At 40.0% G+C, this 27,594-nt stretch overlaps 1 protein-coding gene and 1 pseudogene across 7 annotated transcripts in view; one reads left to right on the top strand and one right to left on the bottom strand.

Moving 5' to 3' along the window:
• PRUNE2 (prune homolog 2 with BCH domain) overlaps positions 1 to 14,572 on the bottom strand; it is a 214,459-nt gene extending 199,887 nt beyond the window's left edge. For 4 of the 7 annotated variants that reach the window (XM_039844941.1, XM_039844865.1, XM_039844700.1 and 1 more), the window contains exon 1: positions 13,800 to 14,129. In XM_039844941.1, the coding sequence (XP_039700875.1) occupies positions 13,800 to 13,853 (54 nt within the window). In that variant the 5' untranslated portion in view covers positions 13,854 to 14,129. Of the gene's footprint in view, positions 1 to 13,799; positions 14,130 to 14,256 lie in introns of those variants that run through there. The other 3 variants (XM_039844775.1, XM_039844922.1, XM_039844952.1) reach the window with 3 other exon arrangements.
• On the top strand, positions 5,613 to 5,731 carry LOC120599589 (uncharacterized; annotated as a pseudogene).
• Positions 14,573 to 27,594: the final 13,022 nt, after the last annotated feature.

Below are 27,594 nucleotides of genomic sequence, written 5' to 3' on the forward strand. Positions count from 1 at the left end.
CTGACTGTACCAAGAGGCAGCAAAAGCACGCATGGTGGATATGAATGTAGCCTTGGGAGCTAGATTGGTTGAGTTCAAAACCTGGCTCCACTCATTTCTGCCTATGTTAGTGCAGGCAAGTTATTCATCTCTGTACCTGAAAAATGAGTGAATCATAACCACCAAATAGGGTTGCTGTGCAAATAAAATCATTTAGCAAATGTTTAAAGAATATATGCAATGCTTTCATACATGACCATGGCTGGATAAATATTAAGAAATATAACATTTATGAGTAAACCAAGGCCTAAAGTGGTTAAGAAACATCCACATAGTTGAGAAGTCACTGAACTTGACGTTCTGATTCTATGACCCTTGTTCATTTCCTTTTACTTTGGGGCTGCTCAGGCTGAGTTGATGGGACAAAAGCAACTGTCCAGCCCAGAAGCCTCATTATGTTCCCCAGTAAACTCTTGACACAGCACTAACCTGCATATCTCTACCCATTTCCCCCAGAACCAGTCCCCTAGGCTAAGCTATTGACTTCTGAACAGAAGTCCTGTTCCTCTTCTCTTTGCCCTTGTCTGGAATTTCTCAGCAAACCATGCAGCTGTCCCCACCCACAAAAGCCCCAAGTGCACTATAGTCACCAAATGAATCAAGAACTTTATGTAACAACTTTTAAAGGACTTTAACTCCACACAATGACTGGAGAGCATGAACACTCATCCTAAATATTAATTTCTCTATGAGAAATTATTGTTAGTCTTATCAAAAGTCCAAGAATTTAAGTTCCTACTTTCTGGGTTAATTTTAATTTCATGCGTTTATAAGCAAATCTTAAACTTGGAAATACTAGTCTCATTATCAATCAGCTCTAAATTTGATGGTTTTGGAATCCTCAATATGCTTTTCAGGGTTCAAATACTCAAGTGGTAGAAATTATCATCATCATCATCTTCTTCATCATCATCATCATGAAAGCAAACACTCAAATATTTTTATTATATATCACAATTGTAAGAGTTTTATATCTACAATCTAATTTAGTCCTCAAGACTCCCTACAAAGGGGGATGTATTGGTTTTCTCAATTTATACATGAAGAAACTGAGGTGCAGAGAACTGAAAGGATTTTCCCAGGCATTCTTGTTCCATAAACGCTTCTCTGGTGATCTAAAGGCGTTAACCCAGCTTCCCACATCCCTAACTCGGGACCCAGATACAGCCTCAAGTTATCCCAAACATGCCATGGAAACACCGCCAATCCAAGCTTCATCTAAAGACAAGAAAGATGATAAAAAGCTAGTGGAGATTTTTATTGATTAATAATGTCAAAAACTGCCAAAAAATCTCAGGTTTCTTAACCAAAGTTTTTATTTGGTGAATATCTACCCATTGATATGACCATTAGTAGAATATAAGTGTGGTTCTGTCCTGTGTCTGCCTGACAGAATAAGTTCTAGCTTTAGATTACACAGTACACTGCAATACTTTTTCCAATTCTTAACTTTCCTACCTATGGAAGGAGAACAATAGGTCCTTGTGCAATGCCATGTAACTTGCAGTCCGCACCTGTGGGAGGAGAGTACTTCCTGCTCTTCTAATAATGGGCTTGGCCACATGACTTGTTTTGGCTAATGAAATGCAACTGGAAGTGGCTTATTCCAGTTCTGAGCAGAAGCTCTAAGAACAAACGGTGGACTTTACCTGCTCTCTTACTTTTCTTTTGCCTGAGAGCAGCCTATTCCATAGAGTTATTGCTTCTTTAGCCTGCATCCAGAATGAAGAAGGCACTTGAAGCCACAGCGACTTGTAACATGAGTAAGAAATATGACTTTGCTGTTGAAAGCCACTGACATTGGGAATTTTTGCTAACAGAACATAATCTAGTTAAAGCTGATTGATACAAAGCAGTATCTAAAATGATTCCTAAAAACCCAAAGATGTCTGCTGATCATCCCCAAACTGCAAAGGTTCCAAAGCCACTCTGGGCTCCCCGCCATGTTAAGAAAAACAGAATTCTGTGTTAATGGTAAAGGAATTGGAAAGAGCTATGGGGTTGAAGGAAATAGAGTGTGAACAAAGAACACTTAGGAGAGAAGGAGAGTGACTAAGCAAAAGCCATCAACAAAGAAAAGGCATAAATAATAAAGGAACACCATCCATAACAAAGCATCACATATAAACATGCACCACTAACAGCAAAGAGAGGAGACAAGGCCACCTAAAGCAAATAAGCATTCAGATGCTAAAGGACTGTCAGAAAGGCCGTATCAATAAAGACAAGAAAAACTAAAAATAATTTTGGTAAAGAGAGAGACCAAAATTAGAGAAGGAAACTGTGAATGGTTTTGTTTTTAAGAGAAAAAAACGCTTTGATTCAAACATTTTGTTTCCTGAAGCAAGTCCTCGAGACCATAGATGTGCTTTCTTCCTGGGCTAATGCAAAGGACCTGGTTAAGAGCCCTGCATTTCTTAAGACACTGCCACTTCCTTCAGCTCTTTCTTCCCACTCCCTCCTTAAAGCTCATTAACATATTTGTGGGCCCGTGTTTTGTATGGGCAAAGCATAAGAGATGTTAAATAATTTTAACAGCAACACATATTAGAAACATGTACTGTGTGCAGGCTCTGCCTTATGAGTAATTTGTGGTGTGACAGCAAAGTGATTCTTCTTTCCTCCTAAACAATTCTCCTCTCACCTGAAATATAACCACTAAAGATTTCTTTCTTTGCATCAGATTTTTAACACCCTAGGAGAGAGCAGCACGGTCTCAACGGGCATCTCCACGCAGTGTGTTGAATTACGAGGCTGCTAGCAGGAAAGTGTGGTGAGGCAACACCTCCTCCAGGAGAAACAGCCCATTTCAGTTGGGGGCAGCCTCCTTTAAATAGGCCATGCATGGTGGCCTCTGCCTCCCAGCAACTCAATGTTGTGGACCTTCACGACTCAAATTGTGATCTGGGGTTAGCAGCATCAACATTACCTGAGAGCTTGTTAGAAGTGCAGTATCCCAAGTCCTATCTCGAACCGCACTGCATCAGAATCTGCATTTTAATAGGGCCTCTGGATGACTTCTATGCACATGAAAGTTTAAGGAGCATCACTATAAAGGTCTCTCCTTCTGAAGTTAAGTGTATTACGTCCACGAGGTGTGTTGAAATGGAAAAACATACTTTAAGACTCTCAGGTATAGCACACTAGAAATTTAGCTCTAACATCCATTAGCTATGTGCCCTTGAGCAAGTCACTTGACCTCTCTGAGCCTCATTTTCCCCCTCTATATACAGAACATAAAAATGCCTATATCCGAGGATTGCTATGAAGGCCAAATGAAATAACATGTATAAACTGTAGAGTAAATACTAATAGGTGGTAACTCCATTGGTTGCCGGGCAAGAGCAGGTTTTGATGATGGGTAAGTGCCAGAGGTAAGAAGCAGAGTAGAGATGTTCCAAGGAAGCGGCAGCAGAGAAAAGGCCCAGCATAGGACATTGCTAGGGTCATGGCAAGACATAGGCTTAACGGCAATGTTCTCATCTGGCCCTCCGTGTTCTCTGTTCCACACCTTTTAAAGAGCAGAAGCAGTCTACAACCATGCTACCCTGAACAAGCCCACTCCCATGCGATCTCAGAAGCTAATTAGGGTCAGGCCTGGTTAGTACTTGGATGGGAGACCACCTAGGAAGACCAGTTGCTATAGGCATAAAAATAAAAAAATAAGGGATTGTAAGCTGACAAAGTCTTTGCAATCTGTGAGATCAACCAAGGGTTGCCTCGTCTGAAAAAAATAAAATAAAATAAAAAAATAAAGAGCAGAAGCATATTCAGAAAGGAGTTGGATAGCTAGGAGTTGTGGTACAAAAGGATTTCCTTCCAGAACCTCCTGCCCCTCCACATGCTAATTATTTTGCAGATGTGCATGATTTAACAACTACACAGCTAAGTCTCTCAGAGTCAGTGATTTCCTCTCCCACCTCAACACTTACCAGAAAATATCATCCCAAGTGTATTTCCCTCGGCCTATATTAAAGCTTCCCAGTTGTAAAGGAAGTACAGAATTGTATACAAACCATCCTGTAGACAATAGAATTCTCTTTAAAAATATCATATTAGGCTTTCAGGACAACTGGTGTCTATAAACCTGAAATTTTCATTAATATAGAATTTCAAGACCAGACTAACCTTGAGCTCCAGCTCCCTAAATGTCTTCTCAATTATGTGGATATTTGACTTTCTTCACCAGTGTCATCAATCAAACTCTTACAGTACTTTGGAAAATAAAGGCAACCCGGAACCTCAATCCATAGGCCAATCTGTCTGATGCACCTTCATCTTTGTGCGTATTGAATTTAGCAATCATGTGGCCTCTGTAAGACTGTGGCTATAACAAATGTTGGTCCAAAGATATGAAATGTTGGTCCAAAGATATGTTTCTCAGTGCAAGTCTCTTTGAAAGAGAAAAATTCAGCTTATACTACATTAAATTGCACTAAACTAAAATTACTCCCCATTGTATCAATATAGGTATGCATATAGGTTTTCTGGCCAGTTAATGAATATGACCCAAATGGAGAAATAGTGGGGATGGAGTAGGTAGAGACAGAAAGGGGCGAGGGAGTGCGGGGAGAGAGAGAGAGAGAAGAATATTTCACAGAATTATACCTCCTCCACAGCAAGGAAAGAGCTAGTGTTACAGGCAATTAAACTTCCTTCCCCTCATTACATAGAGCTCTCAGCTGAAGTCAACATAAGCGACATCCAGTCACCTGTTGTCCCCATTATGAGTATGTGGGATGAAGCCCACAGGCCCTACAGAGACCTGCCTCTTAGGAGCCTCCTTCCAGTCACAGGAGACACTTGGTCTCCAGTGCCTGTGGAGCTGAGCATGTTTCCACCAATGACACATTCATTAATCTTGTACTTACAAACTGTTCATCAGAGTCTATCACACGAAACTCTAAAGCTCCACGGGCTTGCTCTCCTGTGTGTTTCCTGCAACATAGCTTCAGCATGAATGCATTTCATCATTGAATATTCTCCTCTTGGAAATGTGTTCTGTATTTTCAGTCAGCCATATTCTTTTATGGAGATGAATCCAAACCACCAAACTCTCAATGAAACCTTCGAACTATCTTTTGAGAGCGTGAACCAATTTTTGTTGTTACAGATACTGTTGGAAGCAAAGGCTTGGGAATCAGAAAACACAGATTCTATGGCCAGTAAATTCTGCCATTTACAGGCTGTGTGTCCTTGGGGAAGGCTGAGTTTCACCTCTCTGGTCTTGTTCTTTCATCTGTAACATAGATATAACAATGTGTTCTGTCGAAGGTTGATCAAATGAGATCACATGGGTGGGAGCAGCATGAAGTACAATAGTATGGCTTGAATTACCATGCCAAATATAACAGCAACTGCCTGATTTTTCCATAAGGCTCAATCCTTTTGAAATAATTGAGAGAGGAAGTGAAAAGAAAAAGGGGAAGTGGCTTCTGTAGTCAGATGCTACCTCCTGGTCTCAAATAACAGCTGTAACTGGCGTGGCACAGACTGTATTATGATCGTTTTAATTTAGCAGCAAGGCAGCTTCAGATTACTTGCTCAAATCCAAATTTTAAAAGTTAGCATTGGTCTACAGCCATGCTACCCTGAACAAGCCCGATCCGGTCTGATCTTGGAAGCTAAGCAGGGTCGGGCCTGGTTAGTACTTGGATGGGAGACCACCTAGGAAGACCAGGTGCAGTAGGCATAAAAAATAAATTAAAAAAATATAAGGGATTGTAAGCTGACAAGGTCCTTGCAATCTGTGAGGTCAACCAAGGGTTGCCTTACCTAAAAAATAAAAATAAATAAAAAATTAAAATTAAAAAATAATAAAATAAAATAAAACTTAGCATTGTACTCTCCCCGCTCGCTATACTGTACAGCCTCTCATATTTGTCAGGAGCACAGACCTAGGTGTCAAGAGACCTGAAATCTATGCTTGGCTCTGCCACAGTGTTCTATGGGATAAAGTAACCCTTCTGAACCTTGCTGAATCTTCAGATTTGATGGATTTCATTCAGAAATTGATTTGGAAAGATTTATCATACCTATGAATATTTATATCTTTTGCTACAATAATTACATATTCGAAAAGCTATTTTAAGGACATAATCCTAAACAGGATAAAATGTTTTAGGTACAAAGATGTTGTCATAGTGCAATTAACAATAGCAAAAAAGGAAGGATTAATCAAAATGTTTAACCATAGCATATCTTCATTATTAAATTATATGCTCTTATTTAAAATGTTGATTTGGAATACTAAGCAATAATATTTAATAAATAATATTTAATAAATAATGTTAAGCAAAATAAAAATAAAGATAACAAGACATGTGAATATCCTTATTTTTAATCCTATGCACAGGAAAGAAAGACTAAGAAAACTACTTACCAACACTATTGCCAACAGTCATGCTTCGATGAAAGTGGGTAATTTTTATTTTTAGTTTTTATTTTTTTTATTGTTTGAATTCAATTTTTAGCATTCCTCTATTTCACAAATTTGCTCTAATGTTTACTTATTATCCTGTAAATAAATGAAGTCTAAGCCATAATACCAGAGGTGGAACTAGACAAAGTCTAGAATCATCTGTTTCAATGTTAAAGATTTATCCTTCTAAAAATAGTTTCAACATAAAGGTCTGTGATTAAAATAAGTTTCACAGCAAGAAATCACTAATAAAAGACAATGGCTATAGAATGCTGTGTCTAAACACGTGGAATCCTGTGGGGTATGTCTAAGAGGACACGCTCTGGCTGTTCCCACACCACTGATGCCTGTTTCCACACCACTCCCTGAAGTGACGGGTCAGGGTATGTCCAGTGAAACATAGTGATTAGGGTGGCTGAATATAAATCTTGCTGAGAGCTAGCGTCCAACAAAGGAGCCAGTAGTAATAAGTATGGCTCAATGTTTGTGAGATTCATCAAAGCAGTCTACATAAATGCTAGCTTATGAAACTCTTTCAGTGTGAATTGGTTTTCACGGCGATGTCATGCGATGTCAGAAGGCTATTTTGGCATGTAATAATTCCATAGAAGTGAGAGGTACATTTTGTCCTCCATAAGGCTCAGAATGACCTAATGCTTTGAAGGGCTAATGAATTTTTCAAAATGTCTTAAAAGCCAGTTCTGGAATGGCATTTTGATCTGCATCCACCACTGTAAGTTTATGTCTGAATTTTTCTGAAGACTTGAGCCAAGGGTGATGATGGCACTTCAGGCCACAGTCCAGAGCTATCAGCCAAGTGGCAAGGACACAATTACAGATCCACTGAAATTACTTCTGATTCATGCAGGGCTCTGTTAGAATATTACAAAGCAAATTCATAGTGAAATAATAGAAGAAATATTCAGCTACAGGATAATATTCTCTCTCTTATTTATCTTTTCTGTGACCTTTATATATTTCCCAAGACCAGGCTTTCAAACTGTCCACAATCTAAAAACAAACAAACAAAAATTTCTCCCTATGATCTTGGTAGATACTCAAAACATAAAACCTGAATCAAAGTTTAGGCTCGCATTAATCCACAGGGATTAGTGGAAACACCGCTCACCTTTTCCAGAAAGAATCCAGCCCTCCAAAAGGTGGTGGCTCTCAGTCTGTTTCTATTGCAGCCGCCAAAGGGTGAAAAAATCCTACCCAGTATTTCAGCCAGCAAATGCTGTATGCAAACCAAACCAGGCTGCTAAGGGTGAGGGAGAAGACAGGTGCTTTAAAAAGCAGAGAATGGGGGCTGGGAGGATAAAGACTTGCCCCTTTGCTTCCCTGGAGAGGGGCCCAGAGACACTGTCTCCCAGGGGAACAGCCAGAGCGTGTCCTCTTAGACATACCCACAGCAGGGAGCAGCTGATCTGTCCACCTGCTATGACTCTTCTGTCTTCCCAGAGCCATGTGCCAGTTTGGCCAGTTGCTAGACCACTTGCTAGAGAATCTGTGTATGAAGAGTGCAAAGATGAGCAAAATGCTTCAATGTGCAAGATGAATTTAGGCAATTCCTTTTCCCTTCTTTTCCATTTTGGAGAGCAAGAGGCAAGCACACACATAGCTCTTCTGCAACGTTTAAGTAACCGATAGATAATTTTTTCACAGCAATGCAGTTGGACCTTTTTGACTTGATGTGCCTCTTAAAAAAAAAAAAGCCACTCATCCTAAAAGTCCTGTTCTTCTACCTGAAGAAGAATGATTCCTATGAGTGGGAACCCTTCCATATAAACCTTTCAAATAATTGAAAGTCCCCTCCCTCTCAGGTTTTTCTTAGGGATCTTATTTTACTGGCCCATGGTCATTACTGCCGCTTTGCTGTGGAGTCCAATCTTCATGCAAGATTCTTGCCTTACAGTTTCTTTCATTCTAAAAACACTTTGCTCTCTTTATGCTTAGCACAGTCATGGCTAAGAATCATATGAAACATTAGATGCTGGATAAACTGACTGGTGTGTTTGTTCCCCTTCTATTGACTGGCCCCCACAAGCTGAGAGAATGTCTTTCCCTCATCATTTTATAAGGAACAGACTTAAATCTGCCATGACAGGAAATGAAGTAAAGAAGATATGCATGCAGCGGTTCATTAAGATTCATGGCAAGGTCTGAACTGATACAGCCTACCCTGGTGGTTTTATGGATGTCATCAGCATTGACAAGACTGTAGAGAATTTCCATCTGATCTATGACACTAAGGGTGGCTTTGCTGTTTGGTTAACATATGAGGAGGTCAAGTACAAGTTATGCAAAATAAGAAAGATCTTTGTAGGCATAAAAAAAAATCCCTCATCTGGTGACCCATGGTGCTCAAACCATACATTACCCCGATTCTCTCCTCAGAGTGAAAAACGCCATTCATATTGACTTGGAGACTGGTTACCAATTTCAACAAGTTTTTCTAACCAAGCCTTCATAGATCTGATTTTTCTGGGCAATCTAATACCCAATTAACCTCCTAAGAGTTCTTAAAAGGAAAGATTACCTTTCCCTGGAAACCAAAGCCCAAAGCCATAGAGCTCAAATAGAAATGGATCAGGGATACTGCCAGAGATTTTGAGTAGCCTACTCTGGGACCCATGGCAGGGCAGCCATGTATGATTGTGCAGGCTGCGTACTGCAGAAACCAAGAGGGACCCAGTCATATCAAAGTCCATGTGAAAGATGCCTTCTGAATATATCAGCCCTGACTCTCCCCAGTTTCTTTTCAAAGTCGACACCAAACTCCATGACTCTCCCATAAATTCCAAGGTTCAAAAAGAATCAACGACCAAGGCGACACCATGCAGTTTACCTCTCTGGTCCCCAGATGTTCTTTCTTCTTTTGCAGCATTCACCCAGAAATAGGTATTCCTCTCTCACCCTTTTCTGTGCTCAGTTAGCACTACAGGATGGAGTGGATGTAAGGGAAGAGTGATGCCTCCATCACCAAGACACCATTGCTTACAAGAGCTCCCCAGACTAGTACGCCAAACCCAAAACAATATTACCATCTGCCCGAATAAATGTTACATAGAAACAAACACCAAAACTGTTGCCTTTTAACCCAGTTAACATAAAAATATTCACCGAATCACTGATTAAAGGGTGTCCTTGCTCACCTGATCACATCATCCAAGGCCCAAGATGTTGTCTGAATGGTAGCGATCAATTCTTTATCTTCGAGGCAGACCAATCCAGTCTATGAGATTTACACTGAAAAAGTCTGGGTCTTCTCCACAGGCCCTGAGGCTGAGGCAATCACAGCTCCTGGTCTAAAAGCTTCTGCAGTGAGAAATGGAGTTGACTCCAGGACTAAAGCAATCAAGGGCTATTTTCTCATCAGCTCCTGGGGGGCGGGGCTCCACATTTACAGAAGTGCTTTGGATTCCTGAGTTTCCTGCTCAAGGATGCTCTGGCAAGAGGCATAGTCTCAAGTGTATCAGTTCTCATTTATGGGGAGGGAGCTGATCCCGTGGTCTATAATCAGGATGAGCTCAGCTCCCCAAATGAAACTGCTCCTCCAGCATCTCCGTCATTACTAGTCCTTACCACAGCGGCCCTTTAAAAGGCATGGAATATTCACTTTAAAGATGCTTTTTATTGAAACACATGACCTTCTTCCTATAAGGGAAATCAGGAAGAATGTATTCCTCCAATTTCTAATCAAGATGATTATTCTGCACACATGCTGCAGTGTTTTCTTTCTTTTTTAAAACCCCATCTCCTCTATAAACTCTAAAGTAGTTGTTTATTTAGAGTTTTGAATGTGTTTTCTTTTCTCTATGCCACATACCTCAGAGTATAAGTTGACATTTAGGTCACCCACAACTTTTCTTCTCTAGAAGTCCACATATTGACCAATACTCACTGCAGATATGAGTCCTTCGCTTGCAGTTGTCACTGCTGAAGTGGCAGATGCACTCCCCAGACTGTAGTGGTGACCTTGTCCCCACCCTTTCTTTTAAAACAGCATTCCTAGGGCACTGATATGCCCTGTAGACTTCCGGCAGCTGACACTCCCCACTACACACACCCAAAGCTGGCTCATGACCTACATCTTAGGGCATGTAGGTTTAGTGTCCCCCACCCTTGAACAGCTGCTTGAATTGCATCAGCTGGTGGGGTCTGGGCAGTAGCAGAGGTTCAGAAGCTAGTGTACACCGTGTGGGGACCCTGGCTTCCTGCCAGACAGAGCCCCAGGCATCTGAGTTTCTATTTACCTCATTTTTTCCTCCAAAGTTCATGGGAACTTGAACTGTTTACTACTGTCTCAGCCTGAATATTTTTCTGAGCTAGCCACTATGAAATTGGAGGACATTCCCCACATTACAGCCTAGGGCAGGAAGCCCTCATTCCCTACCTGCCTTTGATTTCTCTTACTATAGAAACGTGTAACTAAGAATGACTAAGGCACCACCATAGAAGTGGCATAACTAAAGATGGAAAGCATGGCGAAAACTTAAGGGTGAACCAGGAACTACAGAATTTGATCTCTGTCCCTGTTCCATCTCAGAATGGGCACGTGGAAGAAAAGCCAGGTGGGTGATGGCAGGAAAAAAAGAAAATTCGTTTTCACTTTCATTTCTAGTTCTAGCAGTGAGAGTACAGATCAGAAATCTAGCTGGCTTCTTACATAGGAAAATGAACTCAGGCAACAAATATCACCTTTTGACTGCCATTTCTATTGCCTCGAGGTCTAGCTCTCATAGTGCTTATTCTACTCTCGTGATTGTTTTAACAATAATTGTGTCAATTCCCTATTTGTCAAGAAGGTACTATTTCTGGAAACTGTGTGTGGCAAGAGTGACTACGTTCTTGCTGCTCTTCATCTTTGGCCGAAGTATTTTTTTACAAAGAAGCTCCAGGTACCAGAGCCTGTCCCATCAAGGAAGAAGGCAGGTCCCCTAGAGAAGCAGGAGAAGAACTCCAGGAGCAATCTCTCTGAGGTCACAATTAAGGTTTACTTTTGCCATTTATGATATATTCTACCTATTCTCAGGAATGAAAGGTGGGCATCAGAAAGAGATATTTAAGGAAAAGGGAGATGGGATTATGTTAATGAATCTGCTTCATTTTAAGGACTAGCAAAACCAGACTGGGATGATAAACAGAAGTGAGAGAATGCTCCCCCAATTTCAATAGAAATAAGCTCCAAACTACCTGATAAAAATTCAAAAACATCCTTTCCCCTTCAAAGATTTCTGCTCAACCCAAGGGACTGTCCTAGAATGAGAGCTTCTCCTCACAATGATAGATAAATAATAAATGCTCCTAGTTGGGGGAAAAAAGGAACACAAATAATTTCTTCAGAGTTTTGATTATTAAAGATTTTATCTATGGCTAATAGAAATTCTATTTTGGAATTTTAAACTCCTTTACCCTATTGAAATTAGCTAGCTCCAATGATAATGAGGTTATGTTAAGACTTTGGAAGGAACACTGACTATTACAAACCAGCCAAATATATATATATATGTAATACCTACAGAATATCGAAGCAAGAAGTCAAGTAGGTAGCAAAAGACCTGCCTATTAGACTTTTTTAGGTATCATGTAGATAAATCTCTATTAACTTCTGATGGAAAACAGCTTAAACATAAAACCTAAATTCTATGAATTCTGGCCTAATAAAGCTTAAGTGAAAACTAACATGATAATTTTCTTCTCCTTAAAATGTTTTCCAAAACTTAGCCTAATTTTTAAAAATCCTATCATTTTCTTATGAATAAACTCATAACTAAATGCTATAATTATTGAGTTAATTTTTTCTCTTAAACGAAAGCAATCTATCCTCTAAAACAAAGGTTATCTACTACAATATTTGAATGCTTCATTTTAAGCAAAAAAAATTTTTACCTAGAAAATGTAATTTGTCAGGGAAAATGTGACACTAAAAGTGACTCAAACACCTTTACTATAGCTGAATATGAAAGGCTAATTGGGATCTCTAACAAGAAACCTATCCCAAGAAAACAAAATTAGCAGTAATTGTGCTTCTAGCGAAAGCAGAAGACCAAGAACAGTATTTCAAACAACCACTTCTTTTCCCTGTCTTTCTTTTTAATGATGTAGAGCAATTGCTCGTCTAATGAAGGGACTCGGTAAATAAACTTACAGATGACTCTCAACTTATTACTCTGAAATAGACACTCTTTCCATCCCAGTAATTGCTCTTCAGAAATGAGATGAACCTCTTGCTCATATCAGAACCCTCAAGCTAAATGTTTATTGTTAAAATAAATATTAGGGAAGTGGAACACAGGTGCAGTCTAAAACTGCATTTATTGTTGATCACCATTAATTTTCATCTACACACACATGCAAAAAAATGTTGCCAAAATTGACTTTTTTTTTTTTTTACCATTTCTCATTCATTATTAGATAAGGAACAGAGAGCACTTATACTATCAGAAATGTAAGTGAGTTTCTGCAATCAGTATTTTTCCTTTGTGTGCTCATCTAAAACTTAGAGTCATCAATAAACCCAGGAATGATCACAAATTTTCTCTATTCTGAAATTCCCACACACGTTCAATTCTCTGAGAGGCTTAAGGTAGAAAACAAAGTACTTATCTTAGCATTAATAAACTTTAATGGTCTTTTTAAAGATACTTACAGTTAAGTCACTGTAAGAATCACACTTTCCTCTGCATTCCGTTTGTTGTTCACAGGCAAGTTACAGTAATAAGCCTGCAAATATCCTGCCTTGTGATTAAGAACTCATCTTAATACAGACTTTATATTTTGGTTTCCATGAAGGTTTAAAGGTTAAAGCCATCATAAATTAGACATTTCCTCCTATGCCACTCCCATAAAAGCTTCTTTCACTGTTCATTAAAGATATTGCTTTAAAGTGGACAGAGACTTTTTTTTAAAAGTGCTGAAACAGAAACATTTCCATTATGTTTATCACTGCTATGCTTGAGAGCCAAAACAATTTAGAATTAGAAAACTGCTAGAATCTGTTGTTCCTGAATGTGCAGCAACTGTCAACATACACAGAAAATTTCGGTTCACTCTTTGTACATAGCCGGTCAACATGCTGGTCTCCTCCCAGGAGAACAACAGTCTGACAAAACCCACATCACCAGCAACAGTTGGGGCTTTCCCCTTCTCTCCGCCCCGAGTTACAGCTCTGTAGGGACCAGAGACACACGATTCACACAGGAATATCCCCAACTTCTGCACTGGAGCAAGCTCTGTGTGAGGGATGTTTGGGTAAACTGAGCATTGGCACATGTTCTTACTAGCCGACATCCTGATGTCCAGTTCTACGAAATTCTTTTTTTCCTCTTACACTTACACACACTGTGTCTGCAGAGGCTGGGCTCTTTTTCACATGGAGCATCACACCCATTCATCCTCTAGCCTTCAGGAGCAAATTGCAGATTTGGCTGGATCCATCTCTCTCCAACCTCAGGCCAAAGCGGACCAAAGCTGAACATACAGGACATAACTTGAAATACAGGTTATAACCACCCCTCAGCTCAGCACTTTGTCTGGCTTATGGGGAGAATTCTAGAGACAGACTGCCTGCTGTAAGCATCAGAGTTCCAGAGATTTTTTTTCCAGGTGACAGCCCGCACACCCTGACAACTAAGTGGCAAAGTTGTTTCTTCCTCCTCTACTGCAATGCCCTTTCCTCTCCTCAGCACGCACACGCTCACACACGCGCGTGCGCACACACATACACGCGCGCGCGCGCACACACACACACACACACACACACACACACGCACAGCCTTGCTTCCTCAACTTACCAGTTTAGACTTAGCGCGTTGCAAAAATTCTTCCATATCGTTGCGAGAGGTTTAGACCAGGGGTACCCGAAAGGGCGCAGATCTCGGTGGAGGGGAGAGGAGCGCGGCGACTGGCTGCTCCTTCCTGCCGCTCAGAGGCGGCTGTGGAGGTGGCTGCGCCCTCAACTGTCGAGTCCCAGGGCTCCCTGCCCCACCCCCGCGCTTCGCCGCCTGCTCTGGGCATTCGACTCTGCCCTATTAAGGAAAGTGGGTGTGCCACCGGGAGCCCCAGGGCGCGCCCCGCACGCTCGCTGGCACGCGCCTGCGGGGCCAGAGCTCAGGACAGGGACCCGGGGGCGGGTGTGTTGGCGGGGATGGCGAGGGGCTCCTTGGCCAATCGCAGGGCCCTGCTGCGGCCTCCTGACGTGGCGCGCCGAAAGATGCTGCAACCATGGACAGCGCCCAGAAGTGCGAGCCAAGTGCAAGGGGCTGCTGCAGAGAGAGGCTCTGCCGCAGGCACCACCGCTGTCGGCCAGGGAGGTGGAAAGAGGGAGAGTGGGGAAAGAAGGCCTCTAGAGAGCGTCCCCCACTCCTCGGCCAGCGCCTCCCTGGCTGGCTGGTACGTTTCAGTGAGCTCCATCGGTCACTTAATGATCTGTCTCTGCTGGCCTGGCCAGGGGATGCACTCAGTTTGATGGGGGGCAGGGTTGGAGGGTGGGGGAAGAGGGGAGGTTGTTACTGCTGAGCTAAAAGCAGTACGACCTTGATGGAATATAATCAGATCAAGCTGGAAGATTGTGCTAGGCTGCATCTTTCCTCCTTAGCCTCAAAACATACCCGCCCAGCAACGGGCATCTGCGGTTCACCCCAACTGGGTTTGCTTATGTTGGCCCTGGGGCTGATGCATAGATATATCCTTCTGCAGTCTCCATCTGCTCTCTGACTTGTACACGACTTGTACGCTCAGGGGAAGCTGGGGCAACAGAACTTTCCTACTGTCTGTATTTCTACAAGATCCTCAGATAATTTCTGTGTGCGTTAAAGTTTCAGAAGTACTGCAATATGCACTTAAATGTACAGCTATGGATCTTATTTTTAAGCCATGGAATTTTGTTGCGTGTACTCTCTAGCTTTATCAGATCCCCAGATATACCACCTCAGGCTTTCTCTCACATCTGGGACTTTGCACCTCAGCCTGTAATACCCTTTTGCCCTCTCTCCAGCCCACACTACCTAGCTACAAGCTTTAGTTGTTAGCTTGAAGAAGTGGTCTCAACACTGACTACACATTAAAATCATATTATAATGACTCAGGGCTTTAAAAATACTGGTTCTCAGGCTTTATCCCAGACCAATTGAATCAGTATCTCGGGGGCGGGGGGGCACAGCATCAGTCAGGTGTATAAGTGCTCCCAGTGATTCTAATGTGCAGCCAGGTATGATCTTCTGGTACTCAATGGTTGTCAAACTTTAGCATGTATCTCAACCACTTAGAGATCTATCAAAACACAAATTTCTGTGCCTCGTCCCCAGAATTTCAAGATTAATAGGTTTGGCTTAATGGGTCTGAGAATTTGCATTTTTAACAGTCTCCCAGGATTTGCTGATGCTGCTGATTCAAGTACCGCACTTTGAAAATGACTGACTTAAAAGTTATCTTTCTCTAGGAAGCCTCCCCTGATATACTCCTCCCTTTCCACTCCCAGGTTGAGTCAATTGCCCCTTCCCTGTTCTTTCATAGCAAACTATATTTTCTACTATACTATACATTGCCTGATTATTTGTCTGTGTTCTCCACCAGGCTGTTAAGTCCACGAGAACAAGGACCTTGCCTGTCTCATCATTGATGCTTCCCCAACACAGTTCATGTCATATATAGATCCTCAGTAAATACATTTTAATGAACAAATGTGCATATGGATGGTTTTTTGCTCCCTTTTTCTGTATGTGTGAGACACACACAGAGAGATTATTCAATTACTTTAATTCAGGAGGTTTCAATAAAAAGAAGTCAGCAGAGTTTAGAGACCCGATTAAAGGAGGGTGATAGGAGCATTAAGCTCCAGTTTGCATTTCAGGTGATGAGCTGTGTGGAAGCTGCAGATTCTATCTGCTTTCTTTGCTGACTTAAGAAGTTTAAAACCATCCAAGTAAAACAAGTGTTATGTCAGCCTTTAAATCTGTGAATTGATCACAATTCAAGTAACATCACTGAGAAAAATTCCCAAGAATTCCTTGCCTGATTTCATTTGGAAATTTAATGACAATCACAAATACTATTTTATTCTTCTAACTTTTGATTTTAAATATTATGGGTAGGGATTGTACAGCATTGAGATTTCTTAAATTTTTTTCTGTCACCCCGAGTTTTTCTCCATCAAAAATGTCCCAGCAAAAGTTTACCAAATTTACCTCCTCCAGGAAGCCTTCCTGAACTGACCATCTCTACTGGGTTCCTGAGGCTACTGTAACAAATTACCACAAAATCAGTAGCTTAAAGCAACACAAATTCATTATCTTCCACTTCTGTAGGTCAGAAGTCTAACACAGGTCTCATCAGGTGAAAATCAAGTTGTCAACAGAGCTGCAATCTTTTCTAGAAGCTCTAGGGAATAATACATTTCTTTTTTTTTTTTTTTTTTTTTTTTTTTTTTCTCCAGCTTCTAAAAGTATCCCACATTCTTTGACTCATGGTGCTTTCCTCCAACTTCAAAAGCAACAATGTTTCCTAGCTCTGACTATTCTTCCATAGCCAGCAACATTTCCTGACTTATTTTACCTTCCTCTTCTACTTTTTAAGGACCCTCGGGATTACATTGTCCCAAGATAATCTCTCCATTTTAAGGTTAGTTGATTAGCAACCTTGATTCTCCTGTGTTATATAACCTAACACATTTCCAGGTTTTGAGGATTAGGATGCTGACATCTTTGTGAAGCCATTATTCTACATACCATACAACCCACACTCCAAGTTATTTGGTGGCTATCAGCTTTTGATCCTTGATTTCTTATCATTCCATAGCAGCCAGAAATCTAGTGCCTTTAACTCTAGATTAATTATCAACCCTGGCTGCACAATGGAATTATCTGTGAGGCTTTGAAAACTATTGCTGCTCCAGCCTCATTTCCAGAAATTCTGAATTGAGTAGTCTCGAGAGTGGCCCAGGCATCAATATTTATTAAATGCTCATCAGGTAATTTTCTGTGTAGTCAGAGTTGAGAACCACTGCTGATGTTGGATAAATCTGCATTCCCCCAGTCACCCAAGTACAAAATCTGGAGTCCGCTTTAATTTACGACTTTCTCCCATCCCTCAAGGCCAGAGTTCAGTGTCTTCAACCTTTCAAAAGGCCTCCCCCAATTTCCTTCCTTTCTATTCCAAGCACCACTTTTATAATTCAAGTATTAGCATCTGAAACCAAAGTCCATTTCCCTTCTCAGTAGAGTCCTTTGCATTTGTCTGCAGAACAATCCCATTTCCTCTACTCTTTTCACTCTCTTGTTTCTTGACTCCTGGACTCCTCTCATTTGAGACCTGTATGTGAGCTCTCCTTATTCTGTAATTATCTTTAGTAGATTAGTAGAATGGTGGTTATGGGCTGAATGTTTGTGTCCTCTCAAAATTCATATGTTGAAGCTCTAACACCCATTACGATGGTATTAGGAGGTGGGGCATTTGGAAAGCAATTAGGTTTAGATGAGGTCATGAGAGTGAAGCTCCCATGCTGGGATTAGTGTCCTTATAAGAAAAGGAAGAACACCAGATCTCTCTCTCTCTCCACCAATGTGAGGATACAGCAAGGAGTGGCCACGTTCAAACCACGAAGAGAGTCTTTACCAGGAACCAAATTGGACAGTACCTTGGTCTTGCACTTCCTAGCCTCCAGAACTGTGAGAAATAACTGTCTGTTGTATAAGCTGCTCAGTTTATGGTATTTTATTATAGCAGCCTGAGCAGACTAATACAATGTTAGTGCTGGGAAAGAACAACCTTGGGATCATCTAATTCCATCACCTTATTTTACTGAGTGGGTACCAAAGCTCAGAGTACTTCCCCCTCCTGCTTTGCCTAACAGAGCTGCATAGAAGCAGAGCCAGGATGGGACCTCAGCTCTCCATCATTCATTCCTTCAGCATTTATGGATCATTGACTATGCTCAGGTAGGCATTCTGCCTAACTCAAGGTGTATAAGGCAAGATCCTTGCCCTCAAGTTGCTCATGGTCTAGTCACTATAATCCAAAGAGATAAATGCAGTGATCAAAAAATGAATCTGGTATTGTTTCAGTTGAGATGGAATATGGTGTCATGACTATAATCCAGATTCTCATCCTTGCTGTGGTAGAGTAAACATGGCTGCAAATTCTTTGACACATCCTAATGAGAGGTTGGGTCTATGCTCCCTCTCCTTGAATCTAGGAGAGCTCAGTGACTTACTGAACAATAAAAGATAGCAGAAGTGATACCATGACAATTTCTTGGACCAGGTCTTAAGAGATTGGCAGCTTCCACGTCTTGCCATTTGGAATACACACTCTTAGAACCTAGCCATCATGCTACATGGAGAGTCCTCATGGAAAAGAACTAAGAACCTGGACTAATAGTCCAAATAAGCCATCTTGAAAATAGATTTTCTAACCCGAGTCAAGCCACATTAGCTGAAATCATGTGGAACAGAGTTAGCTACCTCTGATGAACCTTGACTAAATTCTTGACCCACAAAATAGTGAGATATAATAAAATGATTGTTATCATAAGCCAATACATTTTTTGGTAATTTGTTAGGCAGCAACGGATAACCAGAACATCTGGTCATTTACAAGCTAAGTGCCTTTGGGCAAGTTATCTTCTAAACTTTACCATCTGCATCTATAAAATAGGAATAATACTCTCAGGATTGTTGTAAAAGTTAAATATAATAATATATGCAAAGTGCCCAGTTCCTGGTCAAAAAACATTCAAGAAATTGTGCCTCCCACTTAGACTAGATTTAAAAGCATTTCACGTTTGTTTCAATGATGAGAGATTGAAGAAAGATTGATATGCATTAACTGGTTAATTAATATAAGTTAATTAGTGCCTATTATTTATCTTTTAAGCAACTATTAAACACCTGCTTTTTACTCTGTGGATGGTCAAATACTACCAATTATGAAAATAATATCAAAAGAAATTCATTTTTTTATCATGTGTTTTGGCAAGGATATCCAAATTTTTTACAGAGGGCTTTGCAAGACTTTTCTTAAAGAGGAGTCCTTATAGCCATAATCCTCTGACTTTCTGTTAAGAAAGAAGAAGAAAGGATTTTGGAATTATCAGCGGCTGTTATTAGCAAGTGGCAGGATCCAGATCACTTGGGAGAATGTCATGAGAGTCAAATGTCCAGGTTTTGAATAGGGTACATACCACTTGCGTCATTTCTGGGAACTGCAGACATCTTGCAGAACAATGAATTTAATTTGAAAGGACAGCAGAGGAAAGGGAAAGTACTCTGGCTCGATGAGTCATCGGGATAATGAGACAGTGGCCGTGCTTTCAAATCTGTGGCCTGCTGAAAGATGAAGGGTGATGGTCTTAACATCTCTACTTCCTCTCAGACTACACTATTCAAGGCAGGTGGTTCAAGTTTTACACACTCTCTTCCTGCAGAATGGTAACTCAATTGCCTTCAAAACAATACTGCATGGCAGAGTTACTGTATAAATTTTAACTTATGGTCCGTCCCATCATGCATTTCCATTAGGCAAGTATTTGACAAGGAGAGTGAACTATTAATAATTTCTAAGTTTTGAGAATCTACCTACGTGATCTCTCATTCTTGCAACAACCCTACAAAGTCCAGAATAATAGAGACTACAACCAATACCATTTTAGAGATAGCAAAACTGAGGCCCAAAATTCTGTATTGCCATGTCCAAAGATTGAAATCTGGACATTGGATTAAAAAAATTCAAACGCTTTTCATTACAAAGGCCATTGTTATTGAGCAGTTACTTTACATGAACCATTGTTTTACTCTTATATTATTAGCATTTAGTCCTCATAATAAATGTATGAAGTGGTTACTCTTGTTATCCTCATTTTAAAGATGTGGAAATTGAGGTGGAAAAATGCAATTTGCCTAAAATTACCTAAGTAGTAAGTGACCAAGTCAGGATTCTAACTCGGGTGAGAAGTCCCAGAACCCAGGTTTTAAACTATTGCACATCACTGCTTGTTCATTGCTGCACACCTAGGGAAAAAAAAAGCCTGGAGACTAGAGAATAAGTACTCGCTACTACTCTTTCAATTGCTCTTTCATTACACTTAAGAGTGACCTGGTCACACCCTCACATACCTAATACTACTTGGCCACATAAATATCACAACTGCTATGTGAAGATGCACCAGAAAATGCACCAGAGAGAGGTGACTATCCCAAAATCTTGGGGATCATAAGTCATTAAAAATTCTTGCCATAGATTATGGCTCAGTTGAAGAGTTGTTTCTTTCCCACCATATGGTCCTTTACCCAGCATCCATCCTCAAACCCACCTTCCACTCTGATTAAGTGAAAAACACCATGTAGTGATAGTCAAAGAGGAGTTTTAGTGCTTTGGACAGTGATTTTAGCATTTTTAGGTCTTTATTTTCTAGGAGAAATGAGACTCTTGAGCGGATGTTTCCAACTTTAAAATTCCATGATTACAAAACTAAATCATGCAATCATTATATATCTACAAAGAACACAAAGAAATATTTTAAAATTCTTTTGGATAAAAAGTCTTTAAATATTTTGTATGTATGTGGACAACTCAGAAGATTATGTTAGGATGGAATAAAAATGTTTATCTGAAAAAAAATAATGTGTTTTAAGGAATATCAAATTTTGCCCAGTAATTAAGATATTTAAACCAATAGGTTTAGAAAGAAAGAAATTAACTAGCAGGATTCATGAAAGGTATCTGGCTTCTTATGTTTTAAATGTTGATGTGCTCAGAATTATCTATTCATGACAGGAAGCTTGGGGGGAAAAATGACTCAAATTTCAGTTAAAGGATGTTGCTAAATTGTTGTTTAACAAGAACCATTGATCTCTCTTCTGACACAGTGGTGATATTTCACTCAGAAAAAAGAAAAAGAAATTCACTGTTTGATATATTTCCAGTAATATTGTATAGAAAGTAGAAAAATAGAAATGGCTATTTTTAAAAAGTCCAACAAACTGTCAATTTAAATGAGGGCAAAAATTATTTGCTCTGTATTTCCCTACTGTAAGTATCTTCGTCATAAGATGACAGGAGTTCCAGGAAGAAAGGAGGAAGAAAATCCAGTACCATTAATACAGAGCTCTCGCACCCAGCTGCAGCATTTGGCTTCTTGACTGTAGTTTCCTAAGCCTAGACATCACCACAAAGGACTTGCTTCCCAACAAACATCTCCATCAAGCTCTCCTTGCCCCAGTCCCTGGGTATACCACTTGGAATTAAGCAGCCTTGAGAAATACTGCCATTCAAGTGCTCTGTCTCCTGTAAAGGATTAATGTTAATATTCCACTAGACTTAGCTCAGAAATTTAAGTTAGGCACAGACATTACCCTTTTCTATATTCTGGATTCCTTGTGCCGTGCCTTTTGTAAATGAAGGGGGAAAAAATTTCTAAAACTAATTTTAGAATACGGAGTCAGTAGTTGAGGAAAGCCTGCTCTATGACCACTTCAAAACTGCAATAAGAGCCTAATTTGGTCATCTGCTCATTTATCAATAATTTGATATAGACTATTTTCCCCCAATAGAGTAGTTAATTGAAAAACTTTTATTTATACACAAACCACAAGAGGAAAGCCATTGTTTTTTGGAAAACGCCTTGGAAATCACCAAAACCATTCAGTAACTGTTAGCAGCTTCGTGGGATGGCAAACATTATATGTTGAATGCTATATCATCCACCAAATGCCATTTTAAGGCTATTAAGCTTCACAGCTTCTCACTCTTGTGAAACTGTACGGCTTTGGCCTCACTCCTCTCTGTATCTCACCACTGCGTCCAGCACAGTCTCCTGTCCATATTAGATCCTCAAATAATTATAACTACAATTATTGATCACTTCCTCTCTAGCTAAAGTCTTGCCCAAGAGAGGCTCATTAACCAGCTAGAATTAGGAAGCAATGCAGGTACTTTTGAAATCTTTAATTAGGTTCTAAAAAGGAATCAAAATGGTGATTTTCAATTGTATTCAAAGACAATATTTTCCAGAACTCTGACTTAGTGTAGATCTGAAAACATGCTGAATGGAGAAACACAGAATCACTAAAACCAGAATTACTGCTGGGCCACAGAAGTAAAGAAAACAGGAAGACAAAGATATTTTAAAATAATCTCAAATATACATCTGTTAATTGCCATTTCAATTTCTCAAATATTTGCATATGCAAATATGCCCATTCAACACTGAATAATTAAAATTGAGATAGACAGTTGAACTGTTCACACAGCAGAGGCAGCCTGAAGTAGAGAAAACTGACTCAGGGAGGAGAGAGAGGCAGGAAACTGGGATTCTTCCTCTTTGTGATAAAGCCTCATAATGACCAAGAAATCCTGGTAGCTCTGGAAAGGGACAGCTCTAAATGAGGGAAAGCACCTAGAAGGCAAGAGAAGAAATCAAGAATTTGTTTGGTCGTCACAGACATGTCCGTGGCAAGTCCCTGTGTATAGAGATAATGTTTATTAAGCCCCTATTGTGTTCCAGGCACTATTCTAAGCACTGGAGATACATACAGGCATACAGTCTCATGGAGACTTCAGTTGGAGGAAGAAAGACAATAAGCAATTAAATAAATAATCAACTCAAAATATCAGAGGGTAGTGGATGGCATGAAGAAAAAGCAGAATGACATGATAATGATTGGGGAAGAGCCAGGTCTACTTAAAATGAAGTGGCCAAAAGGTCTCTACTGAGACCCGAATGACAAGAAACCAGCCATATAAAGATGGATCAGAAGGCACTCTAGGTAGAGGGAACATGAAAACAAACATGCTAATAGAAAGCAGGTCAGCATAGTTGCAACACCGAGGACAAGGGGAGAAGCAGGAGATATGTCTGATACAGAGACAGGGCCAGCTCTTTAGGGCCCTTGAGGTCAAGGTAGGATATTAGCATTTTATCCCACATAAAATAATGGTGGGAAACAATCAGAGGAGTAAGATGGCCTCACGTGTGGTTTTATAAAGACCACTTCAAATGTGGAAGGAAGGAAGGAAGACTAACAGACCTCTTAGTGGTCTATCCTCTCATCTACACAAAAGATGGCTATGGCTTAGACCAAGACTGGTTGCAAAGGAGATGGAGAAAAAGAAGATAATAATAATAACACCATTGACCAAGCAGCCTTTGATTACAGTTTGTCTCTACATAGAGGTCTATCTGTAGAGAAAAGAAGACTAGCGTATTTTTGATTGCCTCAGATGAGACAGCATTGTGGGTAGGAATCTGAAAATATTTTATTTCACTTAATCCTCTGACTATCTTAAGTTGGTATTTTTTGCTTTACTTTACACATTAAGAAAAATAAAAAGGAGGATCAGAGAGTTAAGGGTGACTTGCCTAAGATCACATAGCTAACAAGTAGCAAAATCAGACTGCTCAGTTCAAATACAAGTTAATCTCCCAATTTTCTGTGTAGGTTTGCTTTGGGCTTTGTGCATTGGATTGAGGGAAGGAGGAGGGAAATGGTCAAGAGAACTGAAAAAAGCCAAAACCATCTCATCGATTTACATTTAAAAGGCAGGAAGTCAAAATCAGGAAAGCGAGAGGGCAAGGAGAGAGAAAAGCCAGAGGGCAGACAACTTTGGGAGAATTCCCAGAATTTTAATGGATAAAAAGTGGGAATTTTAGGTAACTGCCATCTGTGATGTGTGAAATGTTGGAAAAGAGATGTAGCAGAGGGAATTTTAAGAAAGTATTCTGTATACCACGTATGGACTTCCTCTTTGGTGCATATTCATGACATTTCAGAAAAAGATTTAAACTGTTTTCATTGCTTTAAGGATTACCTGACTGGTGGTTCCTTTGTGAGGGATCATTAAAATGAACCAGGAGACACCCCAGACTTTGGTAGGTTGCATGAGTCTCTTGTGGAATTTTCCATATTACACAGAAAGGAGTGTTTGAACTAGACTCAAACCCAGACCTTTCTGCCCCACCCCCACTTCAGCTCATTCTCCTTCACCACACAACAGTGACTTCTACCTGAACAAGCTCACAAAATATCCCTGTAGTTTCCTCTGGCTCACACGGTTTTGGGAGTGTTCATTTCCTACATCTCTACCAGGTACTCATGTGGTTTTGGCTAGAGTCAAATGTATAACTTTCAGAAACTTAATTCTGTAAACTTGGCAAAGGAAAAAAATAAAACAATTGAAATAATATTAGAAGAATGCTAACCATCCTAGGGTGTTTTCCATTCATCTTCGTCCTGTGATTGCTTGTTATGTCTGAACCATTTATTCAGACATAGAAAAAATCACATGAATATACTTCATAAATGTTTTAAGAAGTTTTCTAGGGCAATTTTGACTCTACTTGATTGTAATCTTAGTGACTGATTTGACAATATGCAACTCCAATGTAGGGTGCAAACAGGGACAGAAATGTCCAACCCAATGCAGGGTGCAAACAGAGACAGAAAAATCTCAAAAATGCACTTGAGAAAATGGTAGTCTACTATATTCCTGGAACATAGTAAGCGTTCGATAAATGTTTGTTAAATACATGAATGAGGAGCCAGAAAAAAAAACAAACCCACATAATGTTTCAGTTCTGTTCACATTCCCAGGTGCTTTGTTGGTACCAACAGCATAAGAATCAGTGATTTGTCAGGCCAATGAATTGGCTGGCAAGGAGAGCCCAGAGGCCAAGTTTTCTTCAGATGTTATCAGCTCGCTTTTCAGAATACTCATCCAATAAAATGGAAATTACTTTTCCTTTATCCATCCCCAGCCTTTTCCCCAATTCCAACCTAGTATCTTGATGCTACCTTTTAAAATCTTACTTTTTACCATCGCTTCCAGTCAAAATTTGCTTTCCTTGGTCCCTTTTTGTCAGGGCTTCCCTTGGTATAGTGGCTTGTAGTGGTCCCCTCCAAAAATATATGCCCATGTTCTGAGACCTAGAACCTATGAATGTAACCCTATTTAGGAAAAGTGTCTTTATGATTATAACTAAATTAAGAATCTTGAGTTCATCCTGGATTTAGGGTGGGCCCCGAAGCTAATGCCAGTGGTCCTTATAGGAAAAAGGTAGAAAGAGATTTCAGACAGAGACAGAGAAAGATGATGTGAAGATGGAGGCAACGATTGGAGTGATGTGTCTGCAAGTCAAAGAACACCAAGGATTGCTGGCGGCCCCCAGAAGCTAGAAGAGAGGCCTGGAACAGATCCTCTCTGAGGTCCTCCAGGTGAACCAACCCTGCCAACACTTTGGTTTTGGACTTCTGGCCCCCAGAATTGTGACAGAATGAATTTCTGTTATTTTAAGCCACCAAGTTTGTGGTGACTTTCACGGCAGCGCTAGAAAGCTGACACATTTGGCGACCTCATCGTCCATCCCAGGCCAACATCAGTGATCAATTTATACTATAATGTTTTTAACAAGGGAATGCAGGATTTCTGCATCTCAAGTAGCAAGCATTTCCAAAGTGTTGGTGGAAAAGATATTTTAGAGTTAGTGATTTCAGTTGTACCCTCCAACTTACTTTGGGTGGACAACTGTCATTGATACTTATGAGAAAAGAGAGAATATGGGACTACACAGTCTGAAATGCTCCATAGGTGATCAGTATGATGGGCAGCTCAGACAGAATTTGATCTACTTCATATTCATATTACTTAATAAAGATACACATTTTATAGATGGCTTTAAGATAATTAGAACTTTCCCAATGACTTTGTAATGTTTGATGTCTGTGTGTAAGTGAATTATAGTCTTTACAACCATGGAGCACAAGTATTCCCAAATGGCATATCTCGTAATAGTCTCTTACATCACTGCTGCACTCTTCCAGTGACATGTTAGCATCATTTCTCATATAGCACTCTGTGGAAGCTAGATCAAACCTTCTCTCAAGGAAGTTTAGTTTCTATTGGTGAGGCTATTTTGATTCCACTACATTTGCTATGCAGGTGAATTGGTTTCATGGAATCATTAAACTTCAGGGCTCACAAACTGAACCCAATCTCCTACACCCCCATTCTACTAATAAGAAAACTGAGGCTTGTCTAAGAGCATACAGTTAGCTAGAGGTAAAATGGCTACTCCTATGTTCTTATCCAGTAGAAAACATTACTCTTCCATGTGGGAATTTCCTGAGTAGCTCCTTGTAGGTCCTTGTAGGAAAGACCTAGAAGAAGTGGTGAGAGAAAATGAAGCACCAATGTAGTTGGCTAGATCAGCAAATAAATCAAGCCTATAGAGTAGAAATGTGATAGAGGAAGCCATAGGATTCCTTGCACAGCCCAGTGGCAAAGTAGAACCTAGAATTCTGGAGACCTTGACTCCCAAGTTAATATTATTTTTATTATGCAGGCTTCTTCCCCTTCATTTATAGTTTCTTATAGAATCATAGCTTCTTAGAACTAGATTTGTCAGTGGCCCACATTTTTATTCCACTATAGCAAAGTGACACAATCCCATTAATAGAGTGGTTTACTAGCTACTGAGGCGAGGTATAGGGGTCAAGGTCTGGAAGAACCCTACCTGTAGGCTTAAATGGAGTGTTTAAAATGATCATGGAAAATTAGATAATATCTCCTGGAGATTTCGATCACTCTCTCCCCTTTTCTATGAGTCATTAAGTTCATTGTTCCTTGTAAAGCAACAATATGTGCTGAAGCAATTATTTAAAAGGTTTTTATAAATAACAATTTGCCAAAGTACAGACACCCTTTGGCATTATCACACAATCATGCTAAGTCTCTGCAAAGTTTGTTGTCCTTAGTAGACTATATTGATCTGGTTGAGTACAAAATATATCCAAATACACCCCAAACTGTTTTCAATCTCTAAATAAGCTATGAAAAGAAAAGCCAGAGGTAACAACATGTATTGTAAATTGTCAATATTAGACTATACAAATTACAATTGGAATTATTACTGTCTTAAGCACTGATGTGGATTTTGAGATGAAAATAATTGTCTTCATAAACTATTAGGACTGAAGATTTGTATATATTTTCCAGTTATATGCTAGTAAATGTTTAACAGTCAGCTCGCCAGAAGAATAAGGGGGAATATTTGTAGCATTTGCTAATTTCCATGGTATAAATAGTCCCACCATGGCCAATTTTAAGATACCAACATGACATCAATGAACACGAGGTTGGGA

This window comes from Pteropus medius, unplaced genomic scaffold, assembly GCF_902729225.1.
Source record: "Pteropus medius unplaced genomic scaffold, Ma_sr-lr_union100, whole genome shotgun sequence".
Classification (NCBI taxonomy): Eukaryota; Metazoa; Chordata; class Mammalia; order Chiroptera; family Pteropodidae; genus Pteropus; species Pteropus medius.